The sequence below is a fragment of the Muscardinus avellanarius genome, assembly GCF_963383645.1.
Source record: "Muscardinus avellanarius genome assembly, chromosome: 22".
NCBI classification, from domain to species: Eukaryota; Metazoa; Chordata; class Mammalia; order Rodentia; family Gliridae; genus Muscardinus; species Muscardinus avellanarius.
The window spans coordinates 4524084-4548289 of NC_137808.1; the positions used below are offsets into that span (position 1 = coordinate 4524084).

The window sequence follows — 24206 nt, forward strand, 5'->3', positions numbered from 1 at the left end:
ACTGTGTCAGAACGGTAGTGAGAAGACAATATCTAAATTTCAAAAGTTAAATAACTGCTAAATCAGCCATAGGTATTGATAGTTTGGATTTTAGGCAGGAACAAACTCTTTTTTTCCTGAAATTCTATTCTGACTATAAAAATAACATAGGTCCACTGTAAACCGATTGAAAAAATAACTAGGTATTGTTTTTAATGAAAGGATCTCTTAAATTTTACTTTGCCTCCAGGATCTCTTAAATTTTACTTTGCCTCCAGGTAGCTATAAAAATTAAACAATAGGATAATCATAGGCAGTAATTTTAAATCTACCAACTATTTGGACACTCAGAAAACCATCAATAAAGCACTGGTCTGTTGTCTACCGCAAAGCATGGCACCGACCCCAGACACCTGCTCTGCCTCAACCACCTCCTTTAAGGGGAATGTGCAACCCTGAAGGATGCCCTTGGCAAAACGACCCAGGCAGAGGCCAGCGATGAGTTGTCCAGGCGCCCTTGTGGGGGAAAAAAATACTAGTATGATGTTTGCAACATTTTTTGTGCATTACTTTTCTCTGACAAAGATCACATGTAACTTTTGGCAAATTAATTTACATTACAGATTAATCATTTTTGTACTCAAAGGTTTTTGTTCATTTTTTTGGTTTGTTTTTGTTGTTTTGTTTTTGTTTTTTGTTTTTGCTTTGTTTTGTTTTGGTGATACTGGGGGGTGGAACCCAGAGGGTTTCTACCTCTGGGCTATACTCCCAGACCTATTTTTTTCTTTTTTTTTTTCTTTTTTTTTCATTTATTTTGTTTATTAATTTAATGAGGAAACATTTTTAAATTTTTTTTTTATTGGTGCATTATATCCATACAACTTATTGGGGTAAAAAACTTGTGTGTACAAACATGTACTCATCGCTGATTTAACCCCTACCCAAATGCCACCCCATTCCCTCCCCGTCCCTCCCTTCCTTGCTTGGCTTAGTGATTGACTTCGATATGTTAATTCGGAAACAGGGTCTCACTAAGTTGCTGAGAGCTTCACTAAGTAGATGAGGCTGGCCTCGAACCTGTGTGATCCTCCTGTGTCAGCCTCCCAAGGGCGGGGATTACAAGCCTGTGCCACCACACCCAGCTTTTTGCTTTTCAGTTTTTGTTTGTTTGTTTGCTTTGCTGTTTTGTTTGTGGTACTGGTGATTGAACCCAGGGGTATTCTGCCTCTGAAATACACTACACTCCCAGCCCTTCTTATTTATTTCGAAACAGGTCTTGCTTAGCTGCTGAGGGCTTCTGTAAATTGCTGAGGGGGACCTGGAATGTGCATTCCTTTTGTGTTAGATTGTTAGATCCCAAATACTGGTTTACAAGCATTCACCACTACCCCCAAGTTTTTTGGGGTTTTTTTTTGCGGTACCAGAAACATAAATGCATTCGGTTAAATAAGTGGGTTTTTAAAATTTATATCTGTTTATTTGTTTGATTTCTCTCTGCCTTTTTCATCTTCCTTAAACTTCACCTGCCCAACTTTATCTACAACTAATTATTATATTCTCTGTTCTCTAATACTCCTAGTTATGTGTACATGGATATAAGCAATTACCGGCGAGTTTTTATTACATCTGAATTTAAAAATTTTACTAATTTTTAAAATTTGACTTACAACTTTGAAATTAATAACTTTAAATCTGGTGTATGGATTCCTCTCTTAGAGTTGACACGGCTCTCACCTGAGCTCCCAACACGGACCTAGCGGGTTTTCATTTCATGAAAATCAGCATGAACATTAAGATTAAGTAAATTCCATACACTGTAGCATCAGGTCACTTTTTTCCCATCATGTGGCTTAGGTGTGTTTGTAAAATCTTTCTGCTTATCTCCCTGGAATTGATATGACTATTGTTCTTTGTGTGGTTATCTTTGCTGTTCTGTTCACTACAAAAGTCTATCACGTTTCCCCTGTTGGACGTCAGATAATCTGAGTTCTCTTACTTCTCTTCCTGAACACATCGCTTCTGAAAGTTCCAGCATTGCTCCAATTGGAGTCAACTATTACCATATCTATATTTTTTCCTAACATTCCTTCACCTTTTTCTGCCTTTCCTTTCACTTGAATTCACACCCTGCCTCCCCTCCTCCCCTCCCTCCCTCCTCATTCTTGAGTTTCTTTTTCCTGGCTACCTTAATGATTTATCTTTATTTTCTGATTCTTCAGTTTATTTTTTTCCTGGCTCCTTAGTGATTTTATTCTTGATTTACTTTTTCATATTCCCGGAGCACATACATGAAAAAAAATTTTTTTTAAAAACAGGTAAATTAGCCAGGCGTGGTGGCGCACGCTTGTCATCCCCGCGCTTGGGAGGCGGAGACAGAAGGATCGCGCAGGTTCGAAGCCAGCCGCGCTGGCTTAAGAGACCCTGTTTTTAAATAAAAATATAAAATGGGTCTGGGAGTGTAGCCTAGAGGTAGAAGGGTTTCCAGGAACCCCAGTACCACCTAAAAAAAAAGGTAAATTAATATTTGTATATTGCCTAAAACTGTATTTTGACTGAATATGTAATAGTTGAGTTGTTAGGGTGTTTTCTCATATTATTACATATTCCATACCTGGTCTACAAATGATTTACATCAAACAGCAGTGGAGATTACTGAGTTTTAATGGACTCTTCACTTGTAGGAGACTGAGGTTCTAATTTGACACGAAAAACTCCGTGGCACCCACTGGGCAGGCTTGCAAATTCTCTTTGCATTGGGACTCTTTGAGTTCCATTTAATTAAAATTTTAGACTAAAAACTATTTTTTCTCATAAGTTTAAAGTCATCGTATCATCGTTGGTCTTCTCTGCCTGCATCCTGATGTACTCAGATTTTAGAGCATTGTCATTATTTCCAAGTAGCTTATATTTTGCAATACACTTCACATCCCTGTATTCTGACACTAGTTGAACTTACTGACTCTGGAAATTCATATTTTCATTAAAAATACTGCTTTACAAGTTGGCCTCATTCTCTCTGTACATTTGCTCCGAGGTGTTGCTGGGACAGAGTTCTTCCTGTATCCATTCCTTCACTCTTTACCTGTTTACTTTTAGAATTTTGGTGGTGGCTTTGTTCTGGAGAATTTACCTAACTTGTCCCTTCTTTTCTTTCAATATCATCTTAATGTCACATTTTTAGTAAGCAAGAACTATTTCATATTGTTGCTTTTTACTTTATTTATTTTGCGGTATTGGGGATTGAACCCAGGGGCATTCTACCTCTGTGCTACACCCCCATCCCTATATTATCTTTTATTTTTGAAACAGGGTCTCACTAAGTTGCAGAGGGCCTCATTAAGTAGCTGAGACGGGTTGCGAACCTGGAGTCCTCTTGTCTCCGCCTCCCGAGTACCGGGATCACAAGCAAGTGCCACCCTACCCGGTTGCTTTTTTACTTTATCTTGCTGTTGATTATACATATGATGATTTTCAACTAAGTGTATTAATTATTCATCGACTAGCCATCCCCCCCACCACACCAGTTTCCCCTTCCATGTTGGTTTTTGTTTTCCCTTGGCAATTTCCCCTAGTTACTTAGATTTCTGGTGGCTCAGTTGACTTAGGTACTATGGACCTCTAGTATGTCCAGTGGACAGGGCTTATTGGCTCATTTCTCCTGCCCTAAGCCAAAACTCACAAAACAAAATTAATGATTTGGCCAGTGGGAGAAGTGAATTTGGTGTCTTGTTCCAATTTACATTTCCACCCTTTGTAATGTCAGATATTTGTATTTCTCCTTTTATCTTTTGACTCTTAATGTTCTTCACTTATCTTACCCAAATGCTTTGACATTTTTATTATTGACTCACAAAATCTCTTTATATATTAGAGGTATAAGTCCTTTGGCATGGTTTTTTTTTTTTTTGTAATTGAATATTTACTCTCTGAGAAGAAATATTTTCTACTTGATTCCATCTCTCTTTAGGCTCAGCTTTGATTCTTTATCATTAATATTCGTTTCTATGTTTTGTTCCCCACAGGCAAATCCTGGCTGCAGCCAAAAGAGCTGACCAAGTAGGCCATTTCCTTTGGGTGGGATCAGACAGCTGGGGTTCCAAAGTGAACCCACTGCATCAGCATGAAGACATCGCAGAAGGAGCCATCACCATCCAGCCCAAGCGAGCCACGGTGGAAGGTACGTGCCTACTGGGCAGGGACCTGCCAGGCAGGAGATGCTCACCGAGCAGAGGATGCTGTGCTGTTAGCTCAAGGCACCTGTCTCTTGGAGGGTTCGGCATTGGCGCATAATCAGTGCAGGGTAGTTTCCAACTTGGAGCCATGAAATGCAAATGAAGCCACGCACCTGGCCTTTTCTTTCGGTTGACATTTCGCTTTTGTGGAGATTGTCTTAGTTTTCATGAAACTGTTGCAATTAGCAAATATTCTTTTCTCACCCAGCAAGAACTCTCTTTGAAGTAACAATGAATTCAAGTGCCCTCAGTGTGCTACCCACACCAGGAAGAGTATTCATTTTCCTTTTGGAATTTATCTGTTACTTTGAGTTGGCAAACTGTAGGAATCATTTCCCTCTTACCAGTGAGGTTCCTTGCAGACCCAGGAAGCTATCCTTACATGCAAGCCACATAAGCAGGCATCTGTATCGCTCATTTCCCCAGACCACTCTTAATTACCTAATTTAATTAATTTTGGTACTGGGAATTGAATCCAGGAGCGTTTTGTCTCTAAACTATACACCCAACCCTATATTATTTTGAAACAGGGTCTCACTAAGTTACGGAGGGCCTCACTAAGTTGCTGAGGCTGGTCTCGAACTTGCGATCGTCCTGTCTCAGCCTCCCCAGTGCTAAGATGACAAGTGTGCACTATCTTGGCGGCTTCGTGTCCCTAGATCTCCTGTGTTCTCATTTGCTTTGTCCCTCTTGTTGCCTTCAGTTTCTGCCTCTTATACTTTATCTTCCTTGCGACTACAGTAACTTTTTTTTTCCCCTGATAATTTGTAAGAGGGCAATTATGGGTCTCCTTCTGATCTAACAAAGCTCACAGGTTGCCATTTATGTTTCCTTTTTATAATATTAATATAAAAGAAGACCCTTGGTAAAGAAAACTGAACTTGTCTGCTGACGCCCTGCTTTGTGTTCACTTTGGCATGGTCCACGTCTCCAAAGAGTCCCTGAAACAAAAACAAGCTTTGCTCAATTAAGTGAACTCTGTCCTCTAACTCCACAGAAGTCAAATATTTGCATTTCTTTGTATTATCTCTCCACTCCAGTCTAATTATTCTCATCAGAGTGTTGTAGGTCTGCATAGGCTTTTTTAGCGTGAATCCAGTTGTGGTTCACTCTGTCTCTTTGTCCTTTTTATGTTAATTGGAGTGAAAAAAGACTCCAGGAGTCAACCATGGTGCCAGAGGGAGGCTGGGTTGATCTCAGCCCCCACTCTATGTCCAGAGCAGATTGCCTATTTCAGTATGCAGACCCGTGCACTTGCAGATGGGTTGCAAGAATAAAGAGAGTCTAACCATCTCTACTCCTTTACATGCAAATAAATGTATTTGTTGTGTGCCAAGCTCTTGCTAGGAGGTAAGAAGACAAAAGATGGACAATCTTTGCCCTCCAGAGGTAGGGGAAGGTGTCAGAAGATAAACAGTGAGAGGAGAAGCTGAGAAACTCTGTGCAGAATGAGGTGGGGTAGAGAGGAAATGCCCTTTAGAGGGTGTGACTAATGTAGTGAAGGTTGGGAGCTCACCCACCGGTCCTGGAGAAGAAAGAAGTTGGGGAGGTGAAGGCAGAGGAGCCAAGAGGCAGCCACAGTAGGGAAGCTGCCAAGAATGTATTCTGTAGCATAGCCCTGCATTCCAGTCATCTTGAAGTTACTCCAGGTCTTCTAACTTTCCTGTGTGTAAGACCTCTGAAAGGCTGTTCACCGAGATGGCTGGTCAGTGTGGCACTGTCTGAATGACTGACTCCCCTTTACCATTCAGGTCTCTGTTTAGATGTTGATTTTGGAGGGAAACCATCTGTGTTGGGCAGCGTTTGGTCACTGTACCAAAATTCCTGAGGTAATCACATGATAAAGAGAAATATTTTGTTGGGTTATGGTTTGAGGGATCAGTTCGTGATTAATTGGACCCATTGCTCTGGTCCTGTGGTGGGGCTGTTGACTGCAGGGGTATGTGGCAGGGCCATTCTGCTCTCTTTATGACCCAAAAGAAAGAGAGGAGGGGACCAGGGTCACATATCCTTTTCAACAATACGCCACCAATGCCAATCACCTACAAGCCACTCACTAGACGCTACCTTTTGAAGTCATACACTCTGAAGAATGACTTTTCAATCTATGGGCTTTTGATAGACATTTAAGATGAAAATGTTAGCTTTACCTGGAGCCATGGCACTCTGTTTAAGCCTGGGCTAGTTACCCCTTTTGCATTTCCAGTGTCATGCATACCCTTGTGGTTGTGATTACTCATGTGTGTTTCTTCCTGAAAATAGGCGTGTAATGTACCATGTACCACTAGCACTTTTTGCCTGGAAATTATAGTAACTCAAAAAAATGGGATTTTATTTTATATAAAGAGAAATCAGATTCTGTGAGGTCCAAAAATACATCAGGGGTGCAATGTAGAGGGACCAGAAACTACAGTAAGGAGCTGGTATTTTATCCTTAAAGTCTGGGGAGACTCATCTGACCCATGTGTGAGATGTGATCAAGGTGTAATCAGAGGACTTCCAAAAACTGGAGGTTAAGTGGTAAGAGGCCATGACAAGGAAGGAATAGTAGGTCTTAGCTGAGGTCCTCTTTACAGAGAAATGACCCCCATATTTCATGGTTACTAACCCTAGGTAAATGACATTTTGGGAAATTACTACTTATATCAAAAGTTTTATAAATATTTTAAAAACTATTTTTGTTGGCATGGTGGTGCCTGCTTATAATTTGAATACTTGGGAGACTGAGACAGGAGGATTGCAGGTTTGTGGCCAACCTCAGCTACTTAGTGAGGCCCTCTACAACTTATTGAGACCCCTGTTTCCAAATAAATTATAAAAATTGAGGCTGGGGTGTAGCTCGGAGGTAGAATGCCCCTTAGTTCAATCCCTAGTATTACAAAAAATTCTTTTGCAATAAGTGGGAATACATGAGTTTGCAAAATCAACCACAAAATAGCATATGAATTGGCCAAATAGGAAAAAGAAAAATAATAAAAGTATGCCCCTAGACAATGAAATGGAGCAATGTTGTTATTAAAAGCATTATTGGAATGGATCAGAGTGGCAGTCATCCATGCAAAACTTTACACTCCTACCTCAAAGAAAGCAAAGATTGTCTTGGGGCAGCAGAGGGGACACCGTGGCCTGACCCAGCCATGTTGACCCTGTGTGTTGTTATAAAGAGGACCAAACTGCATTCACCTTCATAGCAGACAGAACATGGAGATCAAGGTTCTGCTTTTCCAGGGCCATGTGTAAGGAAATGAAAACAGAAACGCATTCCATAGAGCCAAGGCTTCTGACCAAAGCTGCTAAATAGCTAATGTGAAACTGTCAGTGGAGAATATCCTATAAGTGGTAGTAAGCTTTGCTCACCTGCCTGAAGTTGGTGGTGCTGCTGTTACTCCTCCTGTTCTTCTTCCTCCTCCTCCTCCTCTTCCTCCTCCTCCTCCTCTTCCTCTGCTTCCTCTTCCTCCTCTGCTTCCTCTTCCCTCTCTGCTTCCTCTTCCCTCTCTGCTTCCTCCACCTTTTTCTCTTCTTATTTCTCCTCCTCCTCCTCTTGTTTTACTAATCGGTGGATGTTCCATATTGGATCATGCTGGACTAGAACATCCCACATATCTGATAATACACCTTTACGTTTGACTGAGCTATACACTTAGATGTAGAAAAAAGAAGCCAATAATTCAGAATCTGTACTCTTTTGGTGTGTGTGTGTGTGTGTGTGTGTGTGTGTGTGTGTGTGTGTATGTGTGTGTGTTGGAATAAACCCCCAGGGGCGTTCTTTCTCTGAGCTACACCGCCAGCCCTATTTTATTTTTTTATTTTGATACAGGGTCTTGTAATGTTTTTGAATTTCTTGCTGAGTCACTGAGGCTGGCCTCAAACCTGCGGTCCTCTTGACTCAAGACTCCCAAGTCCTGGATGTGCATTACGACACCCAGCTCATATACTGAGCTTCCTCATCCTTTCTCCCCACTCTCTCTCTGTGTAATAGAACAAATTTTACTTTGGCCAGAGTAGTACTAGCAAGCATACTGTCTCTGTGAAAGTAGTTTTTTTTTTTTTTTAAGTATTTAGTTCTCACATAGAGAAAATAAGGGGTTGGTGTTTTTTAGCCAAAGGTGGTATTTTATCCCTTTTAGTTTAATGTTGTCAGGGTCCCTGGGAGGGTTGGCTGTGGTCCTGCTGGCTCCCCAGTATTCCTGGCAGATCTAGAGACCATCTCTAGGACTTGGCTGCCTTCCTTCTGTTCCTGAACCAAATACTTCTGTGAATTTTATAGTTTCTGTGTTTTCTGGTCTTTCTGCACTTGTGTGCTGCCCGACGAAAGAGAACACAAGAATTCTCTCCAGCCCCTACCTGTTCAGAACAAGGCATTTGAGGACCACCCCCATCCTGTACACCACCCCATTCCTCTAAAAGCCAGCCATCCTGAGCATCATTGCTCAGAGCCAGCAAAAGCGAGGGTCCTGCATCTTTTATCTCTGCATAATCATCGGCCTGAGGGAGCTAGGGGAATTATGGGTGCATCCTCAGAGCTGACTCCAGCGGCTCACAGTTGGTGACTTTCAAGTGGTCTGGAGAACAGCTTGACTCCTCTCACGGGTGAAGCGACAGGATAATAATTCATAGGTTTAGATGTGGAGTGTCCCCTGAAGAGCTCATGTATTCATATTCAGAGGTGATAAAAGTAAGTCACAAGGATTGTAATCTTCACTTAATCCATTATGATGGATCTACTGGGTGGTCACCTGGGCTGGAGAAGGTGGGTCCCTGGGCTTGTGGCCTTGGGTACTGTGTCTGTGTCTTTGGAGCCTCTCACTTGCTGGCTCTCTTGCTTCCAGCCTCCACGATGTGAGAGCAGAGCCTGGCTCCCTCCCTCTCTCTGCTTCATGCCACCTGAGCTTACAACACTCGTCCTGACATATATTGGATCTCCCCCCAAAAAAGTTATGATCCAATAATATTCCTTCCTCTTAAATTGTGTGGTCAGTTGCTTTGGATTATAAAAGTGAGAATGTTGACCTAGACAGAAATTATAATCATACTCTGGTCCCAGCTTCAAAACATCAGCGTCTTTAACAAAGGACTTTGTGATTTTTACAAGAGTGTCAGTGAATTCGTTTTTCATAGAGCCAGGAAGCTCAAAGCAATAGACATCAGAACTAAAATGGTTCTGGCTCCAGTGTAGATATACTGCACTCCACACTCTTCCCTTCCTTAATTATTTGAATGTTCCATATATATTAGGAGAAAGAAAAAAAAAACAAGAAAAATATAAAAATAGTATCTTAAAGCACAGTGCTATTTGTGTGAGCGTGTGTGTATGTGTGTACATGCATACGTGTGCCTGTATGTGTTGGAGGCAACTGGGAATTGAACCTAGGGCCTTTCTGTCTGAAATAAACCACCAGCCCTTTCTATTTTTTATTTAAAACAAAGTCTTACTATGTTACTGAGGCTTGCCTCAAGCCTACAACCCTCGTGTGTGTGTGTGTGTGTGTGTGTGTGTGTGTGTGCTGAGCATGAAGAATCAGACAAAACTGCCTGAAAATATTACATTTAGGACTCAATAGGAATGTAAATCAGTACTGAGATTTTAAAGGGCCATTGAGCTAGCCAAAGGGATTGCTGGAAGAAAAGTCATTTATAAAAACTGGGAGGTCATAAGGACTTCCTTAATTTTTTTTTAATAGAAATTAGATGCTTCTTAATTATGGCCTCATTTGGAAAAATAAGGAAACTATAACTTCAAAGTAAGAGCTGTGTTTCTCGAGTTCAGTATGCTTATGATAATAGGTGTATCCTATAGGTTAATTGAAATTTTAAAGTTAAAATGACCTTTCAACATTAAGGAAAACTTTGTTGTTAAAAAGAGATGTTTTACGCAGTGTTTCTTCAAATTGAGCATACAGTACTATTTGTAATTTGACTTAGAAAATTACATTCTAACCTCTTTTGTTTAATGGTACTGGAAATTGAACCCAGAGGCATTCTACCTTTGAACTATACCCTCATCTCTTTTATTTATTTATTTTTTAAATTTGAAACAGGGTCTCATTAGGTCGCTGAGTTGCACTAAGTGGCTGAGGCTGACCTTGATCCTAGGGTCCTCCTGTCTCAGCCTCCCAAGTAGTAAGATTATAGGAATGTGCCATCATGCCCAGCTTCTTGTTACTTTTGGTATCATGTTATTGTTAGAATTTTTATTTTGAAGTATCATTTACATAGTCTGCAATACGGAAATCTTCTCTTCAGACTTGGATGATTTACATATATCTCTATAAAGGAAATCGCCACACGAATCAAGACATAACATACTTGTTACTAATTCTACAGTTCTCAAAACGGTTCAAATAGCTCTTTTTTAGTTCATTTAAATAGAATTATTTATCTTACAGTAGATGAGTTTTGCTTGTATGTATGTCTGGGAGGGGGGTTCTAAGGCTTAAACTCAGAGGAATTCTACCTCCCAGCAATACCCCAGTTTTTTTTTTTTTTTTTACTCTAACTTTTATCTTTATTTTGAGGGTTTTAAATAGCATCTCACCTGATTACTGAGAACCTTACTGAGTTGAGTGGCTATCCTTGAACCTGTGATCCTGTCTCAGCCTCTCAGGTACTGAGATTACAGGCATGCATCGTTGTACCTGACTTTGTTCTCACATTTCACAGAGTAGTCCTGTCGTATGGAATCCTGTAATGTGTGTGTGACTAGGGATGGGGTGCGCAGGTGTGTGTTGTAAAGGAAGGAAAGATGTCTTCCGTCACACAGCGCCAGTCTCATGGGTTAGGTGTCTATAATAAAAGACAGGTTAACAAGCATAGGCATACAGATTTATTTATTATTATTATTATTATTATTATTATTATTATTATTATTATTATTATTATTGTGGTACTGGGGTTCCTGGAAGCCCTTCTACCTCCGGGCTACACTCCCAGACCTATTTTTACATTTTATATTTGGAAACAGGGTCTCCTAAGCCAGCGCGTGCAGCTGGCTTCGAACCTGCGCGATCCTCCTGTCTCTGCCTCCCAAGCGTGGGGATGACAAGCGTGCGCCACCACGCCCGGCATAAAGATTTATTTAATGTAAGTTGAGCTACACGAAGCCTTCAGATCTGAAGCCAGGCACGGGGGTGCATAGCCACCCTCAGCAACTTGGCGAGGGGCCCAGCAACCTAGGGAGACCTTGTTTCTAAATAAAATAATAAAATAGAGCTGGGGGGGTATAGTTAGGAGGTAAATTGCCCCTGAGTTCAATCCCCAGTGCCACACACACAAAAAAAAAATGGTAAGAAAAAATAGAGACCTGAAGAAACAGGGAAACCTTCATATTTTGGTCCTGTCTGAGAAAAAAGATAGTTCTGTAGAAGCTCGGTGGGCAAAGCAGACATGATCTCATGATGACTAACTGCGGAGTTAGCAAGGCCTTTTGGTTCTGAGTCCTCATTATGTCCCTGTCAGGGATGAGGATGCTACTGTTCTCTAGGTATGGAAAGAGTATTCTTATATGAGAGTCTAGGTCCTACATCCAAGGTAAGGGTAGGACCTGATTCCTCAAATGCCAAGGTGTACCGTATTGGGGATAGTATGTCCTAAACCACATCTCTGAAGGGGGGGAGGTGTTTCTTTCACCTGATAAAATATCTTGGAAACGGAGCCTTACTGATACGTATAATACACATTTCTTTTAATCGCTCTAGAATATTCCTTTGTGCAAATACAACACAATGCATGAATTAATAACTTGATGCATTTTAAATATTTTGTGAGGCTCTGCAGATGTAATTTCTAATACTTCCTACTTCAAGCAGAAAGTTTGTATTTAAATATAAATATCAGCCGGGCATGGTGGGCACGCTTGTAATCCCCGCGCTTGGGAGGCGGAGACAGGAGGATCGCACTGGTTCGAAGCCAGCCTCGCTGGCTTAAGAGACCCTGTTTCCAAATAAAAATATAAAATAGGTCTAGGAGTATAGCCCAGAGGTAGAAGGGTTCCCCGTACCACCAAAAAAAAAAAAAGAATAAATATATATAAATATCCTCTATTTTTTTTTTACTGCTCTTTGAAGAACCTGTCTTTCCTGGTAAATTCATATTCTTGAACATTTGTTGGCTAATGGGCATTTGTCAGCTAACGTACCATTTTGACAAAAGATCTCAGTACTTTCCCCCATGTCTATGTTCACAGTCACGGAACCCCTGGAGGGGCTTTCGAAGCAGCCATAAAGCAAAGTCACAAAGAAAAATAGGTATGGGAGGAAGGTCGTGGCAAAGTCAGAAAACACGGCCAGATACAGCTAAACAGCACGACACAGGCGGAATTAGAAAAGATTGTTTATACTCTACATTGGTGCACGGCGAGGAATTCACCAGGTTCTGCCCCCAATGATAATAACGATAATGAGTTCTATTCTTAGTTCTACCTGTAAGCTCGACTGTCCCGAGACCATCTGTATGTAATATATAGTATTATAGTATCGTATGTCTTGCGTTGGAAGTGCAGTTATTTTAATTTGATGAATATGGAAACTAGCTTTTGACCAATTCTCCCAAAATTGGAGTGATTAATCGCATAATTTCCTTCCATAGGAGACAGATAGCTTTCATGACTTCTCAGCTATGTGTTTCCTCGTTACTGTTTGTTTTTCTTATACCAAAATTCTCAGTAGACCAGCTTCTCCTTTTTCATTTTACTGCATACCTTAACTCTCTTGGGGATGTGACAGTTGTTTTACTTAAATCGAATATGAGTTTGCCAAAAACCAATCACTCTGACATTGACATTTGGAGAGTTAATATATTCTAACCTGAGGAAATGTGCTTTTTAGAAATAATTGAGCACTAAAAGTTTCTTCCTGATGTTTTCTAAACAAATTTAGAGAATATATATGAACCAAGGAAATCACAGCCTACTGGCACTTTAGAGGTAGCATGGGCTTCCCAAAAAGGTTGCTGAGTTGATTACTCCAATTATCAACATCCCTCATGCAGGGGCTCTTAGCTCTTGCTGTGGTGGGGATACATCTGGCTTCTATGTGTCAATGTCATGAACGGCCCCAAGCAAATTAACGACCGGTTTCAAGAAAAACCCAAGAATATTAAAGACACAGTCAATAGAAAAATGCCCAGGTTTTCTTGAAATTCGCTGTGTAAATATTCTTTTAGAAAGGAATAGTGTTGCACTCCCCCCCGTTCATGGGTGGAGTGATTAGATAATTATATGAAGCTGTGTCTGTGATAATGTTGATGGTGGTAACAGTCACATTAGGAGTGAACTTTGGTTAGACACTTACAATGAGCAAGGTATTATGAAATACCACCTTGGAAGGAAGAGCTATTTTGATCCACAGTTTTGAGATGAAAAAAAAAATAGATTCTTGGGTTAGATAACTTGCCTAGAGTTATATAACGTATCCGCCAAAACGGGGACTCTGTCACAAAAGCTACCTGGTTGCTATCTCTGTTTTATTACTAAGGAGACAGAGGCAGAGGGGACATTGGCAAGTTTGCATACAAAATTTCTCATTTTTTTTTTAAAACTGGAGCCTGGGAAGTCTGAATTGGGGCTTTTGATGGTCAAGATTAAAGGCGATCTGAAAAACACAACAGATTGAGTTTCTTAGAAGCAGTCTTAGTATGTGACTCCTGTCCGTGTTTTATTTAGGGAATACTCTTTGAGAAAATAATGGGCTAACGAACGGGAAGGAGTTGAAGGAAATAAAATTGACAGCAGCAGATATCTACCTTTACCCTGAATGCAGAAATCTCTGGATCACAAATTTCTCCAGAAGATTGGTCCCACCAAAAAACAAGGGGTATCATTGTGCGCTTCCCAGGGTCAGCCTCTCGTCAGCTATCAGCTGCTGCCAAACCCGGGGAACAAATAACTCCTGGTCATCAAAGGAGACGGGAAGAGATATGGACTAATAGCAGCTTATCACACACTGTGCCTCCTTGGGAGTGAGAGACTAACAGGCATACAGATTTTACTTTGAGGGGAGAGTCTTGACAGGTCCCCGGCTACCCCTTCCTTCAAGAACTTCCCTGCCCTGTAAGGATCCTACATCACTGTGATAAGTGCTTGCTACCATCTGGCTCACATCTGTCGCACTAGGGCATCTGCATAACTCACCACTGGCTGCTGAACATGTCGGATTGGCATCCCATCATCAGTGTCATGACTCCATATTTTCTGCAAAATGCCCTTGGTGTTGAAATATTCTGTGTCTAGAGCAGGAAAATTAATAACCCAGGAGCGATGCTAATGTATAGTTTTTAATGTACATATATGTGTGTGTGTATACATATATAATGTATACATATAATGTGTTTGTGTATACATATATACATATATACATATATACATCCCTCCCAGGTGAAAGCAAGCTGCCTTTAATCCTCATTTTAGTTTGGTATGGATAAGAGGAGCTCATTTTCCAGAACAAAAATGCCATAGACGATGTATAAGCCCATATCATATGGCTTTGTGTTTTGTTTGCGTTACTGCTTGGTGAGTGGTGTGTAGATGTGTTACTGAGGATTGAACCCAGGAACATTATATTACACCCTCGGTCCTTTTAAACATTTTTTAACAAATTGTTGAAAAGTTACCATCTGCAGCCCTCTAACATGAGATCCTCCTGTCTCAGCCTCCAAAGTACTGGGATTACATGTATGTGCCACCATACCCAACTGGTTTGTTAATATCCTCTATGAGAGATGTCACATCAGACCCTTTTTTTTTTGAGGCGGGTCATGCTGAGGCTGGGTTCAAGCCATGTTGAATCTCTCAAGCGTTTGTAGCATTAACAAAAATTAATATGGATGCTTTGATTTTTCCAAAAGACGTAGCACTGAAACCTGAGTTTATGGGCTTCCCAACTCTGTGAGTTTATGGGCTTCCCCAACTCTGTGAGTTTATGGGCATCCCCAACTCTGTGAGTTTATGGGCTTCCCCAACTCTGTGAATTTATGGGCTTTCCTCCACTCTATGAGTTTATGGGCTTCCCCAACTCTATGAGTTTATGGGCTTTCCCCAACACTAAGAGTTTATGGGCTTCCAAAACTCCAAGTTTATGGGCTTTCCCCAAATATGAGTTTATGGGCTTCCCTAACTCTATGAGTTTATGGGCTTCCCCAACTCCATGAGTTTATGGGCTTTCCCAAATCTATGAGTTTATGGGCTTTCCCAACTCTATGAGTTTATGCGCTTTCCCATCTGTATGAGTTTATGGGCTTCCCCAACTCTATGAGTTTATGGGCTTTCAAAACTCTGAGTTTATGGGCTTTCCGCAGATATGAGTTTATGGGCTTCCCCAACTATGAGTCTATGGGCTTCCCCAACTCTATGAGTTTATGGGCTTCCCCAACTCTATGAGTTTATGGGCTTTCCCCCACTCTAGGAGTTTATGGGTTTCCCCCACTCTAGGAGTTTATGGGCTTCCCCAACCCTATGAGTTTATGGGCTTGCCCCAACCCTATGAGTTTATGGGCTTGCCCCAACCCTATGAGTTTATGGGCTTTCCCAACTCTATGACTTTATGGGCTTTCCCCAACTCTATGTGTTTATGGGCTTCCCCAACTCTAGGAGTTTATGTGCTTTCCCCAACTCTATGAGTTTATGTGCTTTCCCCAACTCTATGAGTTTATGGGCTTTCCCAACTCTGAGTTTATGGGCTTTCCCATCTCTGTGAGTTTATGGGCTTTCCCCAATCTATGAGTTTATGGGCTTTCCCCAACTCTATTAGTTTACAATGATTTTTCTTTTATATACTAGGCGTGGAACCCAGGGGCTTTCTACCTCCGGGATATACTCCTGGACCTATTTAATGCTTTATTTGGAAACACGGTCTCACTAAGTTGCTGAGAGCCTCACTAAATAGCTGAGGCTGGCGTCGAACCTGTGCAATCCTCCTGTCTCAGCCTCCCAAGTACTGGGATTACAGTACTAAATTTATCATCACTTTTTTTTTTTTTAAACTGGAGTTTGGGAAGTCTGGAATGGGGATTTTGATTGTCAGGATTGAGGGCATCCTAATGACACCAACTCTTTCGAGTTCAAGAATCAGGAAGTTCTCATGCTTTTAGGAGGTCTGAGGGATATTTTTTCTTTCCTTGGTTGGTTATAAAAGTTGGTTATATACACTTTATGCTAGATGTTCCCTTAAGGAAACATTTATCAGGATGGGGCATTCAGATCTGTCTTTGGCATAGTTTTTATTTATTTATTTATTTTTAGGGTTTTGGTATGGAACCCAGGGGCATTCAAACTCTGAACTACACCTCTTGCCCTGTTGTTGGCATATAGAAAAACAAGTGATTTCTTTAAGTTAATTTTGTATCCCACCACTTTGCTGAATTGGTCAATCAGCTCCAGTAGTCTTTTGGTTGAGTATTTATTTATTTATTTATTTATTTATTTTTTGTCTTCTAGATACAGGATCATCTTGTCTGCAAACACATAATTTTAATTCGACTTTACCTATTTGAATTCCTTTGAAGTCCTTCGTTGATTGCAGTGGCAAGAGTCTCGAGGACCTTATTGAAAAAGTGTGATAGTGGGCATCCTTGTCTTGTTCCTGATTTTAGAGGGAATTCTTGCAGTTTTTCCCCATTCAATATGATGTTGGCTTTGGGTTTATTGTATATTGCCTGAACAGTGTTGAGACACATTCCTTCTATTCCATTTTCCTGTAGTGCTATTAACATTAATGGATGTTGGATTTTGTCAAATGCTTTTTCTGCGTCTATTGATATCATATATTTTTTGTTTGGTTTGGTGAATCATATAATGATTTGTGTATGTTGAACCAGCCTTGCTTTTCTGCGATGAAACCAACTTCGTTATGGTGTACAATTCTCCTGATATGGTTTGGGTGCATATAGCTAGTGTTTTGTTAAAAATGTTTGCATCTGTGTTTATCAAAGATATTGGTCTGTATTTTTTTTTTCTTGAGGTATCTTTATTTGGTTTTGGTATTAATGTGATCCCGGCCTTGTAGAAGGAGTTGGGAAGAATTCTATCTTTCAGTTTCCTGAAACAAGTTGTAAAGTATTGGGATTAGTTCTTAAAGTTTTGTAGAATTCAGCTGGAAACCCATCTGGGCCTGGGCTTTTCCTTGATGGCAGGATTTTCATTACTCTTTATATTGCTTTGCTTGCTGTTGGTTGGTTTGGCTTGCTATGTCCTTCTGGTTCAATTTAGGTAGGTTATATGTGCTTAAAAAATTCCAGTCTATTGGAGTATAAATTTTCAAAACAGTTTCTGATAATCCTTTTAATTTCCTCACTGTGAAAATGGTACATCCTACAGGGCATCTATGAAGATCCAAGAGATATGTTCTGTTGTGTCAATAAGGAAAACAAGGCTTTGAGAGGTTATAATTTGGGTCAGAGCTATAGCTACCAAGTTTCAAAGACATATGAATTCAGGGCTCATGTCATGCTGGAATTCCTGCTTTTTCTCTCATGCCTCAGAACCACCTACTAAACCCTAAGACCAGTGTTTTATCTGAACTTGAGAACTACATGAGATTTGCCTAGGACAAAACTTACTGCCCACAGCTGACTTAACAGAGATAATGGATTAGAAAAAAGTTTCTAACTCACTATCATGGCTTTTATGTACCATACCATTTGATAAGAGTTTGACACACTGTGTTTGACTCTGATAATGCATCCTGTTTGAGTAAAGGTTCGATGTAACAGAAAACTCTGAATTTGCCTGTTTCTGTACCATTTCTAACCCTGACTGCTAAGTCACTATCTGGCTAGCACTCGAGTCTCTGCTTGGGCTGGATGTACATTGAGCCTCCACACAAGCCCTCCATATTTTGCTTTTGGAATACCTGCAAGGAAAGAAAAACACAAAGTTCTCAGCTTAAGATCTCATGAGTATTTGATTCTATCCCTTTTAGCTTAAATGTATGCCTTGCTGGTGTCAATTTTGCTAGATATAGCAAGCTGCAGTGTTAGCTGCTCAGACTGGGATGAAGAATTCTTATTCTTATCATGCCCAGAACTGAGTTTTTCAAATGGCAGAAGCATAGGGAAGACCTGGTGGGGACCAGCACCTGCAGCATGTGTGTTGTGTCTGTCTCCCTGCTCACGGATTTATGGGGCTTCTTATTCTCTTTGTAGGTACTCTTTCTCATGAACATAAATTAAATGTCTCTGAGAAAAAGGTCTAAAAAAGAACATAAAATCAAAGTAAATCTCAGGCCACCTTGTATTTATAGCCTGGACCATGTTAAGGATATTAGCTCAGTAACTTTAGTATTAATCATAACCTTCTTCTCAGCTTGAAAGACATCAGCAAAATACTTGAACCAAGGCCATCAAGTCACTAGAGAATCATTCCAGTGACAGATGTGCCCTTCAACTTTGTTATATAGCTACTGTTCCCACCACGAGGAGAGAAACAGGTTCCCAGGGGACTCACTGGAAGTGGGACCGCAAGACTGGAAAGTCACCCATCCGTCATTGAGCAAGTGGGGGCCCCTTCAACCATGCTTGCTTTACCCGGCCACCCACCCACACCTGACCACAGAGAAACCGCCTCACCTACCACGATCAAGTCCGCACTGCTAGTAATTAGAAGTCATGGCCCGATTTGTTCTTTTTGGCTGCATCTTTGCAACCACCATTAATGTGTGTGTGTGTGTGTGTGTGTGTGTGTGTGTGTGTGTGTGTGTGTGTGTGTTACTTGAATTTAACACAGAGGCATACTACTTCTGAGCTAGACCCCTAGCTCTTTTCATTTCTTGTTCTGAAACAAGGCCTCGTATGTAACTGAGCATCTCACTATATTACGGCATCTCTTTGCAAACCTACAGTCCTCCTGTTCCATTTTCCTGACTATTACGCATGAGTATAAGTATGTATGTATGTATGTAGACACGATATGTATACATATACACATATACACATCCCTCTGGCATGTTTATTTGATTAGTGCTTTTTAGATACATATAATAGTCATCCAGTTGTAGAGGTGGTGCATGGATTGAGTACAGTTTTTGAAGGTGGTGCATGAATGACTATGCTAAAATTTCAGTCTTGCCTTTTGCTAAACTCTTAAGAAGGGCACTTGAGAGGAAGAAATATCATCATACAGCAGAGAAGCTAATGCTAACATCGTGTAATCAGAGCTGAGACAGAGTATCCTCTTAAGCTAGAGGGAATTGTTCCAGAATAAACTCAGAAGATCTCATAAAAATGAACCATGCAGTCGATTTAATGTACATGCACAAATATGAATATGGGATCCCTTCTCTTGGAGAGGCCTGGTCTTAGTCCTATGGGAGGCACACACATGTCTGGCACATTGATGTCTTTCATGATTACATAGATAGGTAAGGAAGTCCTTCCCATGAAATCCTCTAGTGGATTTCTGCCAACCTGAACACACACCCCAGTCTCCTTGCGGGCATGCTTGTGTTGCAAGCGAGATCCATCTCTGTCCTGCCCTCTGCTGTCTGCCTGCCCCATAGTTCCAGCCTAAGTAGCACCCCTCCCTCTCTTCCAGCATCCAGTGCTTGTTCCCACTTTGGGACCTGGAGACTAAAGGTTTCTTCTGTCTAAAATCTCTCCCCCTATTTTCAAGTTGTTGATTTTTTTTCTCTCAATCTCATCTTAGTTACCTACATTTTCTTGGCCCATTTGAGGAATCTCCTTCTGCCCTGAGCTCATATCAAAGCGTATTATGTCTTCAGGGGCCTTACCCTCTCTGAAAATTATCTTCTGTGTCCACCTGGCTTTCCCTAGGAGAATAAAAACCTGTATAGGATCAGGTGTGATGTCTCTTAGTGTAATTCCCTTAGTACTAAGTCTTTTTGAAAAAATATAAGGCTCAGAATATATTAGGTCCTCAACAGCTATTTTTTTAAATAGATGAACACAAAGAAGACATGATGCTCATGGCCAGAGTATAAGATAATTATGGAGTCAAGATGTTTGGTGGTCAGAGTGTGGAAGGGACTCGGCAGAAGTTGGCCAGGCAAAGTTGAAAGAAGGGAGGACTTGTGTTTAAAGAGGAGACTTGAAAGATCCTTAGAGGAAAGGACTTGAATTGGGGGGATATTAAAAAAGTACTCCAGAAGTGGGGACTGCAAGAGGACTCATCCCATTGAGTTATTAAGACATAAAATGAGTTGGGCATGATTGTCCACATACCTGTTATCCCAGTACTTGGGAGACTGAGACAGGAGGATTCCAGGTTGGAGACCACCTTCAGCAACTTAGCAAGGCCCTCAACATTTACTGAAGTCCTATTTCAAATTAAAAAATAAAATAGGCCTGAGGGTGTTACTTAGAAGTAGAACACCCCTAGGTTCAATCTCCAGTATCAGAAAAGAGAAGATAAGGAAATGAAAAGAAAAACATCTTCTGTCAACTCTTTAGTGTCTGAGACTATGTCAAGAGCCTTGTGGCATTGGTTTAAATATTTTAGCATCATTAGCCTGCATCTTTCTGGAGACTTTGAGGAGAACCATGTCACAGAACAACATCCTTAATGGTGTGGTCCTGTCTTGTGTTTCATAATTGTATGGTGTCACCGAGCCCTAGTTTTCATATGTAATATGTACAGAGGTGGCCCTCTATGGGATTACCAGCTCTAAAACTCAAGAATGGGGGAAGCCTTAATGAATTGAGTGTCGGGACTATTTATTAAAGGTTCTCATAGAGTCCAACACTAGTAAATGGACAGACCTGCAGTATTCCCACTGAATGTATCTGGGAAGGGATATTAAAACTGAAAGTAGATGATACCACATGATGAGAAATTAGGCCAGTATGGTAGCCCAGATGATGTTGAAAAGGGGTCAGATTGTAAATAGATATGGACAGAGTATCTAGTAGGCATTTTCCTTGGTCTAGCAGTAGATTTCCTGTCTTGGGGGTGTTAAGGAAATTAGCAGTGACCGCAGGTCTCAGCAGGATGTTCAGTCATGAAAGCAAAGGTCAACACGGTGCTCTTTGACCTATGGCTTCTTTGAGGTTGTACATGATTCTAATTTACATAACTCCTTGCCATTTGCTGCCCAATCTGGGCCTCCCAACAGATTTTAGAGGGTGAGGAGGAGATGGTGAGATACTTTATTTCATGTTGTTTATAGGGAAAGAAGAATTTAGATCATATTCATGATTCACAGTGGGTCTTATAGTGCTTCCTGTTTCTACATGGTTTATTGGAACAGAAAGAGCTAAGCTGTGGTCACAATCTCAGCAACAGGCAGTATACCATCTTCTCTGTATCAAAGCAGCACAGATAAGCTTTGAAATCGTGGAATTATGTCTGTACCTCATTCTGCTCCAGGTTATATTGGAATCTATAACAGAATCAATAACAATCAAGTCTGGAAAGATCTTTTCCTCTGATTAAAGACACCTTTGCCTCACAAGAGTCTTTAAGTGAGGTAGGCAGCTGCAGCCAGCCCTCAGGGAGTCTGAGCATCGCTTTATGACCATGTGGAGCACATTGACTACTTGGATTCCACTTTCACGGAGGCTTTTATAAAAACGTCTGGATTGCTTAGAAACACTGGTCCAACAGGATTGAACCCGGCAAATTTTCTACTTTTTTATCATGATCATTAAAGAGGGCAGGTGATTATTAAACAAGCCCATGATGTTGGGGGTTTACTGGCATTGAAACCAACAGGTTCTCGCCATTTGGTTTTAGGATTGTAGAAATACCTTTACACCCATAGACTTGGCCTCCTACCAGCTGGACACTGCCTTGACTGTAATTTCATAAGGAGACTCCTCTCCAAGCCAGAAAAGTTTCCACCCGGCATCATCTCATAGTGCCATCCCTTGTACATCCACTCCTAAAGAAAAAACATCTGAATTTATAAAAGAATGCTTTAAAAGACAGAGCTCTTAAAGCTGCAGAGAACTGCAGAGAGCAGTAGTGTGGTGATACAGACTGTGTTATAAATGTCATATCTCAGATGTATGGGAGACAGAGAGGTGGCTACATATCTGCACTATCTCAGTCAAAGCACCCGAGAAATCCCTTTTATTATTTAGGAATTGCCAAAGCAGCAGTGGTTTGGAATTTGCAGCCTGTCTGATCACATGTAGATTTAGAAAAGGTTGGAAGGTAATCAAAAAGACAAGCAGCAAGGCCATCGGTAGATGCCGGCTCCTCCTCCACCATCTCTGACTGGCAGTCTTTTCCTGTCCCCACGCAGGCCCGTCATGTGGGAAATACATCTGTTAGGAAGTACAGTAATTGGCCACAGGGTTTAAACTTTCAGCTTAAATGATCATTCCGTGTAAATTTAATGTCTTACACGCATTTAGTAGTCTCTGATAGACTCTGTAATGCTTGCCGTCGGATTCCAAGAATCCGTGGAGTCCTCCTGGGGCCTGTGAGCTCCTCTGCCTTCCCCAACCACTCAGCGTTCACCTGAAACAGAGTTGAGAAGGCCTTGGGAAGACAGCTTGGCTGGCACCCAGGCCCTGTGCTGTGCTTTTGTTGTTTTTGGTGTTGGGGATAGAACCCAAGGGCATTCTACCTCCAAGGTATACCACAAGCTCTTATTTTTTTAATTAATTTATTTTTTTTAATTTTTTATTGGTGCACTGTATTCATACATCATAGTGGGATACAAACTTTTGTAGACATACATGCACACATCGCCCAGTCAGCCCCCAGCCGATCCCCACCCCATGCCCTCCCCATCCCTCCTTCCCATGCTTGGCTTAGTGTTTGACATCTAGTATTATAGCAATTTATCCAAAATTTAAAATGATAATCTCACATAACAGTTTCATTTGTCTGATACCAAGCTTTTGATAACTTAAATATAACATTTCAATATTTCTTTTTACTTTCTTTCTTACCAGAGAATATTTTTTCTTTTTTTTTTAGGTGAAACTATCATATATTTATATATTTATTTTTCAGAAAAAATCTATCCTAATATGGAATATGGACTCTAGATACCCAAAACGATCTTGAAAAAGAACAAAGCTAGAAGATATATATTTTCTGATTTCAAACCATATACAGCTACAATAATTGAAACAGTGTCGTACTGTTCTAAAGGCAGATATATAAACCATTGGAGTTAAATAAAAGCCTAGAGCTAAATTCTTCCATATATTGTCAAGTTATTTTTGACAAGGTTTCCACGAAGCTCTTATTTTTGAAACAGGGTTTCACTAAGTTGCTGAAGCTGGCCTCAAACCTGTGATCCTCTTGTCTCTTGAATACTGCGTTCTAAGGCAGTTAGTCTGAGGAGAAGCCTGGCTTCCCATGGCAAGGAACATTTCAATCATGACTTAGAGAGGAAGAAGGGGTGAGGCAAAGAGCTGTGCTGAATGCTCGCCAAGCCTGTGAAGGAAGACGCTCTGGGACTATTTTCCCCAAACACTTGGGCAATAGAATTTGACCAGTTACGAAGAGCACATTCTCCCACATTAAGTAGCTGACTGTGTCCATTCAGAGAGCAGAAGGAGGGCTGTGGCAGAATACAGGGAGTAATATGTTTTTAGCTCTTAAAATTCTGATTTAGGAATCTGGATCCTTGTCAATGCTAAATATTCAGGGTAAGGTACATTGGTTAAATTCCATCTAATACTCAAAATTTAAGAGAATTTGCCTATTGAATATATATATGGTCTAATCTTACAGCCATTAGGATAGTCTTTTTAATCTTGTATAAAATAACAAGTTCCTCTGGGGCAAAAATAGTGTCATTTCATTTTTTTTCTGAATGTCTTAAAATGTCCAGGGCCAGTGCATCTATACATATGCTGTTTTTCATAAATGTGTATTATTGTGCTTTCGTGATTTTTTTTTCCCCCTCTGGGTTGGAAGAAGGGAATCTACAAAAATGGGAACCTGTGCCTTCAACCATGACACTATCTCAGCTTTGGCTCAGTCGCTTTTGCTGTTTTACTCTAGAGAAAGGAAGTCCCAAGTGTCCTTTATCGAGAGAACAGTTTCTGCGAGTCTCTGACCAAGGGCCTCAAATGAAACCAAAGTTC

The 24206-nt window shown here is 40.8% G+C and overlaps 1 protein-coding gene across 2 annotated transcripts in view; it reads left to right on the forward strand.

Annotated features, from left to right (window-relative positions):
* GRM7 (glutamate metabotropic receptor 7) overlaps positions 1 to 24206 on the forward strand; it is a gene marked incomplete at both ends in the record, with an annotated part of 645729 nt that overhangs the window by 365072 nt on the left and 256451 nt on the right. For both annotated transcript variants that reach the window (XM_080718117.1, XM_080718116.1), the window contains one exon: positions 4002 to 4156. In XM_080718117.1, the coding sequence (XP_080574243.1) occupies positions 4002 to 4156 (155 nt within the window). The remainder of the gene's footprint in view (positions 1 to 4001; positions 4157 to 24206) is intronic.